This window comes from Rissa tridactyla, chromosome 2, assembly GCF_028500815.1.
Source record: "Rissa tridactyla isolate bRisTri1 chromosome 2, bRisTri1.patW.cur.20221130, whole genome shotgun sequence".
NCBI lineage: Eukaryota > Metazoa > Chordata > Aves > Charadriiformes > Laridae > Rissa > Rissa tridactyla.
The window spans coordinates 4,901,444-4,917,057 of NC_071467.1; the positions used below are offsets into that span (position 1 = coordinate 4,901,444).

The 15,614-nt window shown below is 42.0% G+C and overlaps 1 protein-coding gene across 8 annotated transcripts in view; it reads left to right on the forward strand.

Moving 5' to 3' along the window:
• The window catches only part of PTK2 (protein tyrosine kinase 2), a 230,891-nt gene that overhangs the window by 59,024 nt on the left and 156,253 nt on the right, over positions 1–15,614 (forward strand). For 2 of the 8 annotated variants that reach the window (XM_054191980.1, XM_054191981.1), the window contains exon 1: positions 1,136–1,601. The exons of 2 other annotated variants lie outside the window; for them this stretch is intronic. In XM_054191980.1, coding sequence (XP_054047955.1) covers positions 1,472–1,601 — 130 coding nt within the window. In that variant the 5' untranslated portion in view covers positions 1,136–1,471. Of the gene's footprint in view, positions 1–1,125; positions 1,602–3,054; positions 3,684–15,614 lie in introns of those variants that run through there. 4 more of the 8 variants (XR_008464916.1, XM_054191985.1, XM_054191982.1 and 1 more) reach the window with 4 other exon arrangements.

Here is a 15,614-nt window from a genome sequence, read left to right on the forward strand (position 1 = left end):
GTAGATTAATTCCCTTTTGGTTCTAGGCTTGGATAAGCCTCATGCCTTACTGCTGAGGGCTGGGAGCGAGGAGAGATTACCATGGAATATATAAAGAGCTTTAATGATGTGTGTGTGTGTCTTGTTCCTGTTGACTTTTAATTCATATTTTTGCCGAATCAGTTGTCCAGATTTTTGTGAAACCTTCTGCTGGGAGTAAAATGAATATTTTCTTTATTTCCCTGTACGTATGCTGCCTGAATGTGTGTTTATAAACCTATGCTTTTGCAATGTTTATACTCGCATTTTATGAAGAAGAAAAGAAAAAAAATAATGTCTTAAGCAGTTTTGATGTTGTGTGCTGCAAAGTTAAGAAGAAATGCTGTGCAGCACGTGGTGTGTACATTTGTGTGACCTTTGCCTGGAAGTGTATAAAGAAGCCCTGGTTTTAGAGGAGGGCTAGACGTGGTACTGAGTAATTAGCGGTGGTGATATTTGCTCTTTATTTAAGGCGCGGGAACATTACCAGCGTGGTTTTATCAGTGATTTTTGTAGTTGTGAAGTCGAGCGGGGGGTGATGGAGGCTCTAAGCCCGGGTTGTGGCAGTTCTCCTGCGCTTTTAGGGTGTTGGGTTCTTTTTTTTCAGTACGGCTGTATGTCAGTACAGGAAGAAATTCTTTGCTGTGAGGGAGGTGAGACACTGGCCCAGGTTGCCCAGAGAAGCTGTGGCTGCCCCATCCCTGGAGGTGTCCAAGGCCAGGTTGGACGGGGCTTGGAGCAGCCTGGTCTGGTGGGAGGTGTCCCTGCCCAGGGCAGGGGGGTGGGAACTAGATGATCCTTAAGGTCCCTTCCAGCCCAAACCATTCCATGATTCTGTACAAAATGGGATAAAAGCGATGCCCAAAGGTGGGTGCCTGGGGGGATTTGTTGGATCCAAATGCCCCGGCCGCTGGCCGGGGGGGATGGAGAGATGCTGAAACACCCCCACGCTGGTGGTGGTGGGGGGAAGCGCATCTCCAGCCCCCTCCCGGCCCTGGCGTGATGTGCAGCTCGGTGGCTTTCGGCGGCGGCTCGGTAAACAGCCGGCTGCGCCCAACAGACGGGGGAGATTTGCATATTAATGCGGCGCTTTGCTAATCACCTCCCCTCCCTCCTCCCCGCCTCCCCGATGAAGGCGGGAGGCCGGGCACCCGCGCTCACTCCGCCGCTCGCCCTCGCACGCCCCCGGGAGGGGTGAGGGGGGAGGAGAGGATGGTCCGAGCTTCCACTCGCCCAGGGGGGAGAGGATGAAGCCGCGGCGCCGTCCCCCCCCGCCGGCGGAGCGGGCTGCGCGGGGCGCGGAGCGGGGCCGCGCCGCCGCCGGCAGGTGAAGGAGCGCAGCGCGCCCGCGGAAGGGGAGCGGGTTCCTCCCGGCTTTCCTCCCTCCTTCCTCCTCCCCCACCTCCTCCTCCTCCCCCCCGCGTACCGGCGGAGCGCGGAACCGGGGCGGTGTATGCGGAATCTCCGCAGGGGCGTGTGGATGTGGGTGCTGGAGGTGGCAGGGCAGCGCGCCCCGAAGCCGGCAGGTGCGGGCTGCATGGAGAAGAGCGGCTGTAGCCCATTTCCCATATGCTGGGCTAAAGGTACACAGACCTTTTTTTTTTTTTTTTTTTTTTTGTGGCATTTATTTCTCCCCACCCTGTTAATTTAATGTTTTACCACCTGTGGGTCTATAGCTTTTTTCCTCTCAACGAAAAAAAACAAAGCTGAAAAATAAAATCTCTTTATTCTAGTCATGCGCTTGTAATGCAAAGCAAGTCCGCAGGATCTTCTTTCACCTGACAGCTGTAACGCCTTTTTTTATTTTATTTTTTTTCCCCCTTTGCTTTTCAGAATTATTTGAAATGAAAGAGCAACCGAGCTGTTTGGGGGTTGCTTCCACTGATGCGAGGATGGGAGGGCTTTGTTTTGGATCTTTGTGTGTTGGAAACCCCTGTGCGAGTGTAATTCTGCTTTTGGAAGAAGTAGTTTTTTTAAGTGGCTGATCGTATTTACAGTGGAACACTAACATCTTTTTACTTGATGTCTGAGGAGTTGCCACCCCTATTATTCACCCCCCAAAAAGAGACAATAACTAGCCACAAAGCATGCATTTATTACAATGAGAGGGTTTGACTTGCAGTTGAAGCTTAACAATGATTAGATGGAAATGTGAAACTCAAGTCACGTGATTATCTTAACTTGCACCCCCAGACATTTATAACATTATAAATATCCTGAACATATTTACCCTATTATAATCTAGAAAGTATTTGTATGCTGGTGTTGTGGTTGGGAGTGCGTATATGAAGGTACAGTACAGGGATAAAGCTCGAAATTCTGTTAGTAGCCAAAGAATCAAATCTTCCTTAGATGGCAAACAACTGCAAAAGGTTGAGTGTTGCTGGTTGTAAGCATAACTTTCCTCGTGTTCGCTTTCATTTCAATGTACTTTCTTTTTTGGAAGAGAAACTGGCAGGGAAGTGTTGCGTCACCGTAATCTTGGATCACAGACAGAGGCAGTTACTTCAGAAGCTCAGGAGCTGGTAGGCACAGCTGCTGATGAGTTGTCTCGGGAAAAAATAACAGTAAATTTATTTAGAATTTTTATCATCTCGTTATTTGGAGGAGATGAGAAGGAGCGTTTAACACTGTCTTTGTCTTGCACGCTTCCTCTACCTTACTGAACTGTTCAGGCCAAACTAGCATTTGCCACACACTGACGTATTATAGTAGCACATATAGTAGAAATAACTTAAAAAGAAGAAATTGCAGAACTTGTCCTGGTAACGTCTTGTGGAGTTCAGAATTTGCCATCTCACTGAGGAATAATAGTTAATAAAAGAGTAAGTAACAGTAGCTGGAAACAAAGCTAAACCAGAGCTGTGCTTTGCTTTTACTAAAACTTGTTTACCAGGAAGGGGTAAGAGTGATGCCTGCTCCTCTGCGTCATAAACTGGGTAACGAAAGTATTAGATGAAATTGGTGTTCATCCCCTCCTTGGACTATTCTGAGGCTCAGAATGAAGGTACTTCCCAGAGAGTAACTTTCAAAAATAGGGAAGAAAAATCTTGTGGAAGAAAAAGCAAGTTGTTGCCATCTGTTGTCAAGGCTGGTTAGTACTGGGGATATCAGTTTTCTCCCTCCTGCTCCAGCAGCAGAGGGTGACTGCAGCAGGGCCTGCTGCTCCGCGCAGGAGAGGGCTGCGTTGGGCCGTGATAAAAGGTATCGATTCCCCCACCACCACCACCCACTCCAGCAACTAAAATGAATGAAAAACGATCCCTCCCTCTTCCCCTCGTTGCCTGCGAAGTGTTCTCAGAACGTAACTTCAGGGGAGATGGCTTATCCAGCCGCCTCCGTCCCGAAATGGAGAACAGCCATGTAATCTCTTTTTATTCCTGGGGGGGGAGAAGGGGGACACCAGGAGTTGCATAAGAGGACAAAGGCACCAGCATCTTCATGACTGCCAATGGTGGTGATTTCTAGAAAAAGCTCCCTCTCAGTCCCCCCCCCCAAAAAAATAGGACAGATGAGAAATAGCTTGTGCTATATTTGTTGTTGAATGGTGGCCATTCCGTAGTTGATGAATACTCTGGATCCTGCTCACCAGCGTAACCTTAGGGAAATGAAACGGATCTGGCCTACTTTGATAAGGGCTGTGAGATATCTGCAGTCAAAGAAAGGTAATATATTAATAAGAGAAACATTTAGTCTGGATCGTTTTATTCTGTCTCTTTGGCTTTTCTGTTAAAGTTTCAGGTCGCCTGCAGCAAAAATTGATAAAACTTTTAAAAGTATTTCATAATGCCTTAAAATGTGATCTTGATGTATATGTTTTATTATCTATAATGTCTTTCTAAATGGTCCGTTCTCTATTGGATGCGACAGATTGAGCTTTTGGCATGTTATGTGTGATCTCATAGCAAACGGTCATTCTTTGAAAATGCTTTGAAATCTTTCAGTGCGCCTGTGTTCATACGGAGTGTGCTTCTACTTTTTTTTTGGTAGTGTTCCTAAATCTAAAATCTTCAGTCGTCTTAGTGATGCTGTGTCCTGACCTAATTGCAGCCAATTCTGTGGGCTCTGTCTGTAGGGCTGCATCAAAGAAAAAGATAATATTTGCTTTCTTTATGAAGTGTTTGTGCAATCTCTATACGATACAAGCCAGGTTTTGCCTCTTCTTTACGCTGAAGTCAGTCCTAAAGTAATGTTACTGAACTTGGTAATTTAGTCTGGATCTGCATGCTCCAGATTTGAGAATATTTGGGTTGTCAAATGAAGCGAAAGTGTGTATTTTGCTTACTGGCGTATTTCTTCTCAGCAAGCAAGTCTGTATTACTTTACTTTAGTGGTGGTCGAAGTAAGATGTTTTTGGCTGCTCCCCTCCTCCCTTATTAAGTAATTTGAAACTTAAAATCTCTGGTCTTGCGGAATAAACAGCCTCAAGCTTGGGTACAGCTTTGGGGAACGCCGAGGAGGAAGGACTTGTCTTCTAGCTCAGTACTGGAAATTTTTGCCAGTATCATACAGGGATGTTTTCTGACTGTAACAGCAGACTAGAGACTGCTTCAGTTGCCTCAAATTTTTACCAATTTTTTTTTTTTTGGGGGGGATCATTAGTAATCGTGCCAAAGCCAAATCGTACCAGAGGAGGGATGATGATACATTTTCTAGTGGTCTTTTTTTCCTGAGTTTCCCATGGCATGCTGTTTTAAGTTTACAAAATAACTCGGTGAAATAAATGTAAGTGTAACAGTTAAGGATAGCTGGATAGCTCTGCAGTACGGCTTTAAATTATCCAACCCAATAAGGAGGAAGTTTCTTGAATTATCTTCCGTCAGAAAGCTCTGTTTAATAATTTATGAACAATAAATTGACGTGATGTTGTTAAGTGTATGTCATGTGAGTAGTTAGGGAAGGGTGACCACAGTTGTCTAATTCAACCGTTCAGACTAGCATGAAAAGATCTATACTGTTTTAAGATAATCAGGCCCAATTCAGTCCAAAACTTTGTCTTGATTTAGAAAAAAAAATAACAAAATTAAGCCAACTATGTTGTGAAATGTATTTAATAACGGGGAAGGAGTTTTACCCCATTTATTGCAATCTGTTAATGTTGCAATCTTTTTTTAAAGCGATAAGCAATTCCAAATTAAATGTTTTCTCTTCTGATGAACTCTGCTGTTTCAGGAGGCGTGTTCAGATGGGACCTGCTGGTGATCTTGTGAGTGTAAGCAAGATAGTTGGGTACAGAGGAGAAAAGTTCAATGCTGTTTCTCCTTCATCTCCTTCTCAGAAGTCTCTACTGTTTTCCTAACAGAAAAATGCTCGGCTGGTAATTTTCAGTCTAACAGACCCTTAGATCTTTAGGTGATTGGTAGTCACTAAAAGGGACTCGGTGGTAGAAACGGAATAAGGAACGTGGCTGATACCACAAAGGTAGGTAGGTAAACAGTCTCTAAAACAGGATTTCTTATCTTTTTGATGTACACACTGTGCATATATAACAGAAATATAATAGCTAAGGTGTATTAGGAAAGAAAAAAACGCTCATCTGTTAGCATGAGTGTTCTGCTGCGTCTTCGCAGTGACTTTCAGTGGAGGTGACTGGAGGGAAGCACCCACTCGCGTTTTTTGCAGCTCTGTAGGTGTAGTTACAGAAAGCTGTGAAGTGATTTTTCCCGTGGTTTCTGAGGGCGTAACAGCACGGAGAAGAGTCTCGTCTGTCATTTGACAGTCTCTTCAGCTGACGTGACACAGCAGCCATTTCCTTCCAAACCATAAATTTGTCTAAACTTTATCTGTTAAACTTTATTAACTTATTTATTAATCTGTTAACTTATTTATTAATCTGTTAAACTTTATTAACTTAGTGGCTTCTCAAGGTGTGAGATTTGCAAACTGTTAAAGCGTCTGTTATTTCAAGTCATGGTTTTTTGCCTGTTTTTTTTTTTGTTGGAAATCTTTGTAGAAAAAAAAATCAAAAAAGCGTTAATCTCATCAAACCACTAATTTTCAAAGGTGGTTTAAAAACAATTCCTGAAATGCCTGTGTACATTTAAAAGTGGAAAATAGTCTGGAAAAGCAGAGAGGAGGTTTCTTCCCTTGAGTGTTACAGTACAACATGTGGTACCATCGATGTTCTTCAAAATGTATAGGAAATGTGCAGCTATGAGAGTACTGATCCATTTCCATTGGTGTGATTTGTTTCTTATTCAAATACTCCTGGAGCAGAAGATGGAGCTTTAGATATTTTAACAAAAGGAGGAAAGTGATTGTTTTAAGGGCTGGCCGGTGGGATCATTCAGGGTTCCCTGTGTAATGGAGATGTATGACCTTATCAATTGTAGCACCTCCTAATGAACCAGTGAGACCTGCTGGCTCTGAGCTGCCTGGGAAAAACTTACCCAAGGAAAACAAAATGTTTTAAATATCCTTTTGAAGATGAATTAAGAAAAGGCTGAAGAGCGAAGTCTGGAAGTCAGCATTTAAGAGAAAGGTGCATTGTGAAATGCTGGGTGAATGCAATTGAAACGATGTATTCCTGCAGAAAAGTTAAACAGGAGTTTGTGGCCTTAATAGCTTTCTTATTCAGTTGATATTTGAAATTTGGTATCGCAAGTCACGTTGTGTGTGTATATATACCTGTATTTTCTATATGGCCCATACATATACACACACGTGTGGGCACACACAGCCTCAGCATCACTCACCTTGCCCATTTAGCCTGGCAACAGTTGCGACATTTTGAAATTAGCATCCTGAGATACTGGAGATGATCCCTTGCCTGGTTTTGGTGTGGTTTTAGTGAATGCAATTCATCGGGCAACTGATTTTCATGCACAGCTTTTAGTGGAAGGGCCACTGTAATGAAATAAGCTTTTCTGACTGGTGCTATGTTTGTAAGAAATATATCACCTTGTCTCAGTCCTTCCACTTGCTGAAGTGTTGCTTAAATGGAATAGTTGCAAATTCATGTCTTGTAAAAAAACAAAACAAAAACAACCAACAAAACTTGTCGTGTCAGCAAAGAGTATGTAGTCTTAATTAATTATTAGTCTGAAAAAACCTCGTTGGTATCCTTAAATTCATGACCTGATAGGGATGTGGTCATGGTGATCTATTAAAAACTGGAGACATCTTAAATTAATAAACGCTATCACATCGCAGTAGGCAAGCCCGTACAAGCTACAAAGTTCTATAAACTAGCACAGCAACCAAAAGGCAGACATAAGGAAATGTCTTAGGCTTGTTTTAATATAACATTTACAAAGTACAGCACATCATAAATGTATTTGTTTATAGCAATTATAAAAAGCATTCATGAAGATTTCATCATCTTGCAAAATAAATGAGATCACTGCAATATCTACTGTTGAATCCAGGTTGCGAATTATCGATGCCAGTTTTTCCTGACGGGTTGTAAAGGACGGGGGTTGCTGAGGTTGTGGAGTTAACTGGTGGTCACCCAGCACTTACGTGACGCTTTATTTACTGGCATACAGGAAGAGAGTTGGATTTTCCTCTTCTGGTGTTGAATGTAGCTTAGCGAAGATGTTACAAAAAGTATATCTGGGTGGAATTCAAACCTGCTGAGTCATTTCTTTGAAAATAATCTGCAAACAAACTCCTTTTTTTTTTTTTTTATTTGATAACCAAGGTTTATTTCTTTGCCAGAAGAGAATTTGCTTTTTACTTTTCCCAAGCACTGTCACTGCTTTCCAAAATAACGTTTCCCCTGCCAATTATTTGAGATCCGTAAAACTAAGCATTAGGGGGTTGGTTTGTAATTTTTTATTTAAATTGGACCCAGTCTGCGAATTAAGTATTGTCCCTTGCTTTACTGAGGAAATCTGTAAGGAAAACCAGCTTTTTCCATGGTCTGAGTCCCCTCATCTTGAGTAAGTGCAGGAAGGAAGTTGGTGTGTGATCTTCAGTTCTGCCATTACTGCTCACAGCAGCTGCAGACTCTTCAGTGAAGAGCTGTAGAGGGTGTCATATCGTAGAATGGTTTGGGTTGGAAGGGACCTTAAAGATCATCTAGTTCCAACCCCCTGCCATGGGCAGGGACACCTCCCACCAGACCAGGCTGCTCCAAGCTCCATCCAGCCTGGCCTTGAACACCTCCAGGGATGGGGCAGCCACAGCTTCTCTGGGCAACCTGGGCCAGTGTCTCACCACCCTCAAGACTGTATCAACAGATGAAGAGCATAATCAACTGAAGTGTGGCATTTTGAGACTGAAAGCTAAACTTTGACTTCAATTTGATGTGCTGTAGGACTAAAAGTCTCCTTTTGTCAGAGGAAGTTGAATAATCTTAACTTCTTTGCATCCAGTGTTCGATGGTTCATCTCACGTTTGCTGAATGGGCCCTCAGGGATGTGGCAGTTTTCTTTCAGATTTGGAAGAGGTACGGATACAGCAATTCTAAACATGTCTAAAACAGCGATGGAAAGCTTCTGCTTCTCAACCTTGTAGATGGTGTGGATCATTTTCACTGTCATGTTCCTTATAGTATGTGACACCCCGGGGTTGTCTGAGTAGCAATTAAAGAATGGTAGTGCCTTCCTTTCATTGCATGATTTTTTCTAATTTCTAGAGGAATTTGGCCTAAGCCAATTCTACTTAAAATTGTCTTTAAAATTGTAAAACCCGACTTTTCTTCATTTAGGTGATACTGCTGCTTGATGAAGCTAGACTAATTACTTGATTGCCAGTAAGTATTTGGTCATGAATTCCCATACTGGTTGAGTTTTCTCCTTTAATAAGTGTATAAAGGTTACTGTGGCAAAGAACTTTTTCATCACAAGTAGTTGCAGGGTGAGTAGCAGGCTGCAGTCCTGTTAAATCTTTACTTCTAGGGAAGGGGATGGTAAGGAACTGGATGTTTTTCTGAAGCTTCTCAGCTGGCTTCTGAAGATAAGGGGCGATAAGATTTAAGCTCTTCTCATAGGCTTTCTGCTGTTACGTTTGTGTCTTGGCAGTGATCTGTTGCCCTCACTGTTATGGGGAGATAGTAGAAGGAATCGTATTCCTGAAATCCAAGTGTGTTCTACTCCAAGGGGGTTTTGTCTAGTCTGTGACATGATGGTTGCTCAAGATAAATTGAAGAATTGTGACAAAGATACCTTAGAGGGACCTTTTCAATGTGATCGCAACAGCTGATTCCCGTACAACAACTTGTGTTGCCGGTCAACTTGAACAGCAGCTTTTTGTCTATTCAGGTGTTTGATTGCAATGGTCTGGAGTCATACTGGCAGAATTAAAAGATCTCTGATTTATGGTTGTCTATAGCTGTACCTGCCAAAATGGAAACATATGTGTGTTGTAGATATCTATCCCAACCCTTTACCAGAGGGAAAAGGTACTGCTCAGATGGGAGTTGTGGATCTGTTCCTTACCCAATAGTGTTGGCAGTGCGGTGCTAATTAGTGTCCCGCTTTTATCATGCGAGTGCCAAAGAAGTGGGTGATTTGCACCCTGACCTGTTGAGCTGTTGTGAGCACAGAGGTGGGATGGGCAGTTAGCAGGTTGCCTGTCAGCTCAGCGTGTTAATGTTTTCTCAACTAACTGTAGGGTTTAGCAGAAGGTAGGCTTTTCTGTATGTGTTTCTAAATCGTACTTTCTAATAGAAGGGTTTATTGCTCTAGTTATAATGGGAGGTTTTAATACTTGGGGTTTCTTATACAGAGGCAAGAGAATGTCACTGCACTATTTCTGTTCTGCCCTTGAAATGAGGGATTTGCATCTTTGTACTTCTGCCGAGTTCCTTCAGCCACATTGTGTTTATATTTCTTACATATATGCACATTATTTATAGAGTATATAATATAAAATATGTAATATATGTATAATAGATATAAACTAAATGAATTTATCCGAGGTATAATCAGCGCCTCAGACAGGAAAATGTTGGTCACTTATTCTTTCATAGAATCACAGAATTGTAGGGGTTGGAAGGAACCTTCAGAGATCATCTAGTCCAGTCCCCTGCCAGAGCAGGGGCACCCAGTTCAGGTTGCACAGGAACACATCCAGACAGGTTTGGAGTGTCTCCAGAGAAGGAGACTCCACCACCTCTCTGGGCAGCCTGTGCCAGGGCTCTGCCACCCTCAAAGGAAAGAAATTCCTCCTCATGCTGAGATGGAACTTCCTCTGTTCCAGTTTGTGCCCATTGCCCTTTGTCCTGACACTGGGCACTACTGAAAAGAATCTGGCCCCATCCTCTTGACACCCGCCCTTTAGATATTGATGAGATCCCCTTTCAGTCATCTTCAGGCTAAACAGACTCAAGTCTGTAAGCCTTTCCTCATGGGAGAGATGCTCCAGTCCCTTGATGATCTTTGTAGCCCTCCGCTGGGCTCTCTCCAGTAGTTCTCTGTCCCTCTTGAACCGGGGAGCCCAGAACTGGACACAGTACTCCAGCTGTGGCCTTCCCAGGGAAGAGTAGAGGGGGAGGATGGCCTCCCTCAACCTGCTCGCCACATTCTTTTTAATGTGCTCCAGGAGACCATTGGCCGTCTTGGCCACAAGGCCTCATGCTGCCTCACTTCTTCCAAAATCATTTTGGGAGTTGCGTAGGTTCTGGTTTGATCTGATACGGAACAAAGGTCTTGCTGGTTTTGGCTGCGCTGATCTAGTTCTGCTGAAACAAACTGTGTGACCTGCATTGGCCAGGGGTGTTGGGCACGATGCTTCAAGTACCAAGGTTGCAGATCTCAACATAATTTGAAAAATCCTTTGTCAGTCTGGAGGTGCAGTAAGAATTCATTTAGAATATTGCTATCATCTGTCGCATCTCATTTCTTTTCAGAACTCTGAATGTGGTATCTTTGTACTGCTTAAGTGCGCTATACCTCGATAAAAACCACGGTATTACTCGCTATGCCTGTGGCTACTGAATAATTTCTGTGATAAACCCTCCTTCGGGTCGTTTTCTGAACTTCAGATTTTCAGTGTTCTTATTGTTTGCACTGAAATTAAATTCTGGAATCTCTCTGCTCCAAAATTGCTCGTTTCCTATAACTGGAAGGGCAAGTAGTTAATGCTCAGCCATGCTGCCGTTCCCTCCTCCAGCAGTGTTGCGTCGGGCCCTTTCTAGCAAAATTTTCCATGAGAGAGGAAGGAGGGGAGTGATGTATATTTAGTGTTTCTGTAAATACAGTGCAGCTCTTTAGAAAGTTTTACTCTTTTAATTTAATACTACTTTTTTTGGTTTTACTGTCTCTGATATTCTTTTTTTTTTATCTTAACTACATTTCTGTTGTTCCGCTAGTCTAGTTAACAACCATGTTGCTCGCCGAAAATACATACTAAGAAGGATTACTATATAAGAGAAATTCTTTTCTAACCGTTAACATTTCGTTTTTATGTTTCATGTTTAGATGCTAAGTAGAAAATAGTTTTAGTTGCTAAACATTGACTGGAAAGTAGCAATAGACTTGAGCAGGTTGATGTTGTAGTGCAGAGGAACGATGAGGATAGTGGGAAGCATCTGCTCAGTGCTTCTTGCCGGGCATTACTTCAACAATTTAAAGAAAAGCATAGCAGGTTCCTTAAAGAAAAGCGAGGAAAGAGAAAAAAGTGTAGTTCATCACTTCTGTAAGTGATGAATGTCACATAGTGGCATAAGGCAGTGAAGATCACAGCTTGTACCTCAACAAGTCCCGCGTACCCTGAACCTGGGGTGTGGTACCTGCCTGGCTGCTATTTAGAGAAGATACTGGAGTAGAGAATTGCCCTTCTGAAACACTCATGGTTTAGCAATTAAAGGCAAAGCAAAAATAATGATTATGTGTTGGTCACCATCCCAGTGTGAAGTTCTTTAAAATCCGATGGCTGCTTATTGAGCCGATAGAAAGGGATTTGAGGGCTTGTTGCACAGAAAGTTTGCAGTACTTCAAACATGTGATTTATTTTGTTAAAGATGAATCTTTATCCATCATAGAAAAGCAATGGCACACACTCATTTCTGTGTAATCTAGCCTTATCTCCACTTTGGTGTTTTTTTTAATGTTAAAATCACAGTTCAGCCAAAATAAAATAAACCAGGATGGGCTTAAGAGTCTGAGGAACTAGTAAAATTCATGAAAAAGGGGGAAAACTTGGAAGCTACGTATTTAAAACTGGTTATAAGATGGAATCATTATTTATGAATACAGAAGATGCTTACCATTCAGAGGTTCCCAAAACATTAACTTAAAGATGTTTATATCAGTATCTCTAGTTTCTGTGCGTATTGTGTAGCCACAGTGGCTTGTGCATCTTCAAGAGAGTGAGAAATTAATCCAGTTTTGAAACTTGCACTCGCATCTCTTGTGTCTTTCTACAGTTTGGTCTTAGGCAATTTGGAGAAGTTCAGTGTGTTCATGCTGTATTTGGAGATGTAAAAACAAGAGGGCAGACGGGAGGTAGGAAACCAAACCTCAACTTAAAATGGTTTTACTTGGCTGTTAAGTGTGCTTGCCCACAGCCTGTTGATATGCTATAATGATTTATTTTAATGCTTTTTTTAAAAAAAGAATGGGTCACTGATGCCTTAAGCCAGTCCATATGATAGGAACATAAACAAGAAGTTGAGTAAACTTCAATTCTTTTGACTAACACTACACTTAGGGGAGTGGGAGCCGTTCCCTTTCGCTGGTGTGGATGGGATGGGATCCTCGCTACCCGCGCTGAGGATGTGGACAATTACAATGGATTTATTTTTGTTTGTATCTCTGTGGCAATGTGATGCTTCAGCCCTGGAATAATCATTTGAAGCAGGAGTTAATCTATAACTTTTTGTAACTTATTACCATCAAATTCTTGGAGGGAATATTTTTCCTTCTTATTAGACTTTCCTTGCTCTTTATATCCAGTCTACACTCAGATTACTAATATTGATCCAGTTCTGTTGGAAATAAAATACTGTCGTTGTCTTTCCTTCAATGGGAAAACTATTTCTCGGTGCAGGCAGTAGATGGGCCGTAAGCTCTTACCCTCCGGTTCTTGCAAGGTCAGGCGACCTACTGTAAGGCAATGAAGTTGCTCATAAAATGTGTCCTTTGTGACTGACTGTGCAAGTTTTTACAGGGCCAGGTCTTTTTCCTCCTTCCTTATCTGCCTGCACGTACATATTCCAGTGCTTATCACTTGAACATAAATATGCTTGTCTGTTCAAATCTGCTTTTCTCCTGGAAGCCCAAAGGTACAGTCATCGCATTGCAAAATGGAGGCCATGCTGAAGAAGGGTGGATCCTCCACGCTTCAGGTTGTTGATTTGTTAATTACGGCACATTTTTTTCTTTGCCCTTGGTGGTACAGTGTAATTTGGCACTGAATTTTCAGATGGACTGTTATTTCTGGCTTTGATTGCTACTTCTTTGTGTTCATTCCCTTTTCCTCTCGCTCCTTTCAGGCCACAGAGATGCTGTTTGGTTTATCGCTGTGAAATGTTTTGTTTAGCGTGTAAGAGTAGATTATATAAATGTTATAATAACTTGATTTACGAGTTCAGAGCTTTCTGTCAAAACAACATGTTCTTAGGAATATTCCCAAAGTAACTCGTTGTATCTCTCTTTAATCTTAATTTTGTTGCATTAAAATAAACAAACAAGGAATTTAAGCCTCTCCTGGAAGATGTCCTGGAAGAATTGACAAACCCTCTCCAAAATTTCTTTGTAAATACCTTATATTGGTATATACCTTTGTTAAATGCCTTATAAAAGAAAACATAGGGTAAATCTGTAAGTTTAAGATGGAATATATGCTGTGCAGCATTATATCCTCTTTTTAAATTTAAACTCCGAAAGAAAAAATCCAGTTCTAAAATTACATCCTACGTTTGGAAAATGAGGGATAAAGTGTTGAATCTTTTTTTTTTACTGGACATTTATCTGTTATATAAAAGCATCATCTCTAACTTCAGATTCTTTCTTTTATATCAAGTATTTTGTAGGTGACAGAAAATGAAACAATCAAAGGCAGACACACCAGTGAAAAAGTTTTTTTAATTTTTTTTTTTAAGTCCTCTCCTTTTTAAATACTGTTAAAATGACTGGATTGCTGTGTGCAGGGGAAAATGGGTACGAGGTGTTTTTAACAAATATCCTCGTACATCATAAATGTGAAGTAAATAGAAACTGAAACAAGTTTTTGTTTAGTTTGGGGGTCAGTTGTCTTCATCTCTGAAATCTTTAAGGTGCGAGTTTCTTGTGGTCAATTAAAAAAAAGAAGAATCTTCAGTTGTCTAGTTTAAAAAAAAATATTGAGCACAGATTGGGGGTGAGGAAGGTCTTCCACAGTTGGAGTTGGCCATAGAAACCTCAGCTCCAATGAAGAAATGTTTAAAAATTCCTTCAGGAAGAGCAAGGTAGGGGATCATTAAAATAAGTGAGTAAATGGGGGTGGGCTCTGCTGCCACTTCTGCGGGGAAGAAACATGCCAGTGTCTGTTCCTGAAGGTTTTTCTTACAGCAACACCCTTTTCATGCGTCTCTCGCTTCTGCTCTCAAGTACAGCAGTGACACGGTCTGCGCAGCTGAAGCTCTTGCTGTGAAAAAGACATTTGTCACAAGAAGAGTGGAACGGGGATGTTTTCAGTCTCTTTATTAACTGATGTCTTAAATGAGGAATTAGTGTTGCACATTAATGAATCGGAATTTGCTCTTTCTTAAAACTTTCTAAATGCAGTAAGTGAAAGATGGTGGCTTGAGGGTGTTTGTTTAGGGGGGAGATTGCTCTTTTTCTGTCTATTTTTTAAAGCTGAAGGGGTAGAGTAAGGCATGCCGTCTCGTCGAGTCTGCTGCTCTTCACATTAGCAAAGTATTCTTAAAGGGGGAAAATTAATTTCCTTCTGGAGCGGGAAATAGTAGCTCATTTCTCTTGGAGCAAATCTTATTAACTCTTAATTTCTCAGGTTTTACTCTTGCATAGAAGGAATGTTGGCACTACATCTCCCAAAGCCCAGCAGCAGAGGTCCCACAGTGCTGCCGGGGGCGTGGTGTCCCAGGGCCGTGGCCGCCAGGTGGAATGACAATGCTCTTGAAGCTTGACAAACTTGGCTTTTTTCCTCTTTGCTTCTCTGATTGCCTCTTTTCGGTATCCATCATTGGAGAAGCGTTGGCTTTGACAGAAGAATATAACTGCATTTTAAATGAGGTTTTCCTCTTTGAGTGCCTGCTGTCTATGAAACTCCCTTCACTTAATGAAATACTCTGTAGCTGATTAAAAATGTAGTGGAATCGTTTGTTGTAGAATTGCCAAGGTTGGAAGGGACCTTCCAGATCATCCAGTCCAACCATCAACCTAACACTGACAAAAACCATCACTAAACCATATCTCTAAGCACTGTGTCTACCCGTCTTTTAAATACCTCCAGGGATGGTGCCTCAACCACTTCCCTGGGCAGCCTGTTCCAATGCTTAATAACCCTTTCAGTGTAAAAATTTTTCCTAATTCCCAATCTAAACCTCCCCTGGTGCAACTTGAGGCCATTTCCTCTTGTCCTGTCGCCTGTTACTTGGGAGAAGAGACCAGTCCCCACCTCGCTACAACCTCCAGGCAAATGCTGATCTTCTCTAAACCATACTTTGACATTTACAAAATAGTGGGGAATAATTCAAGGTTAAGTGT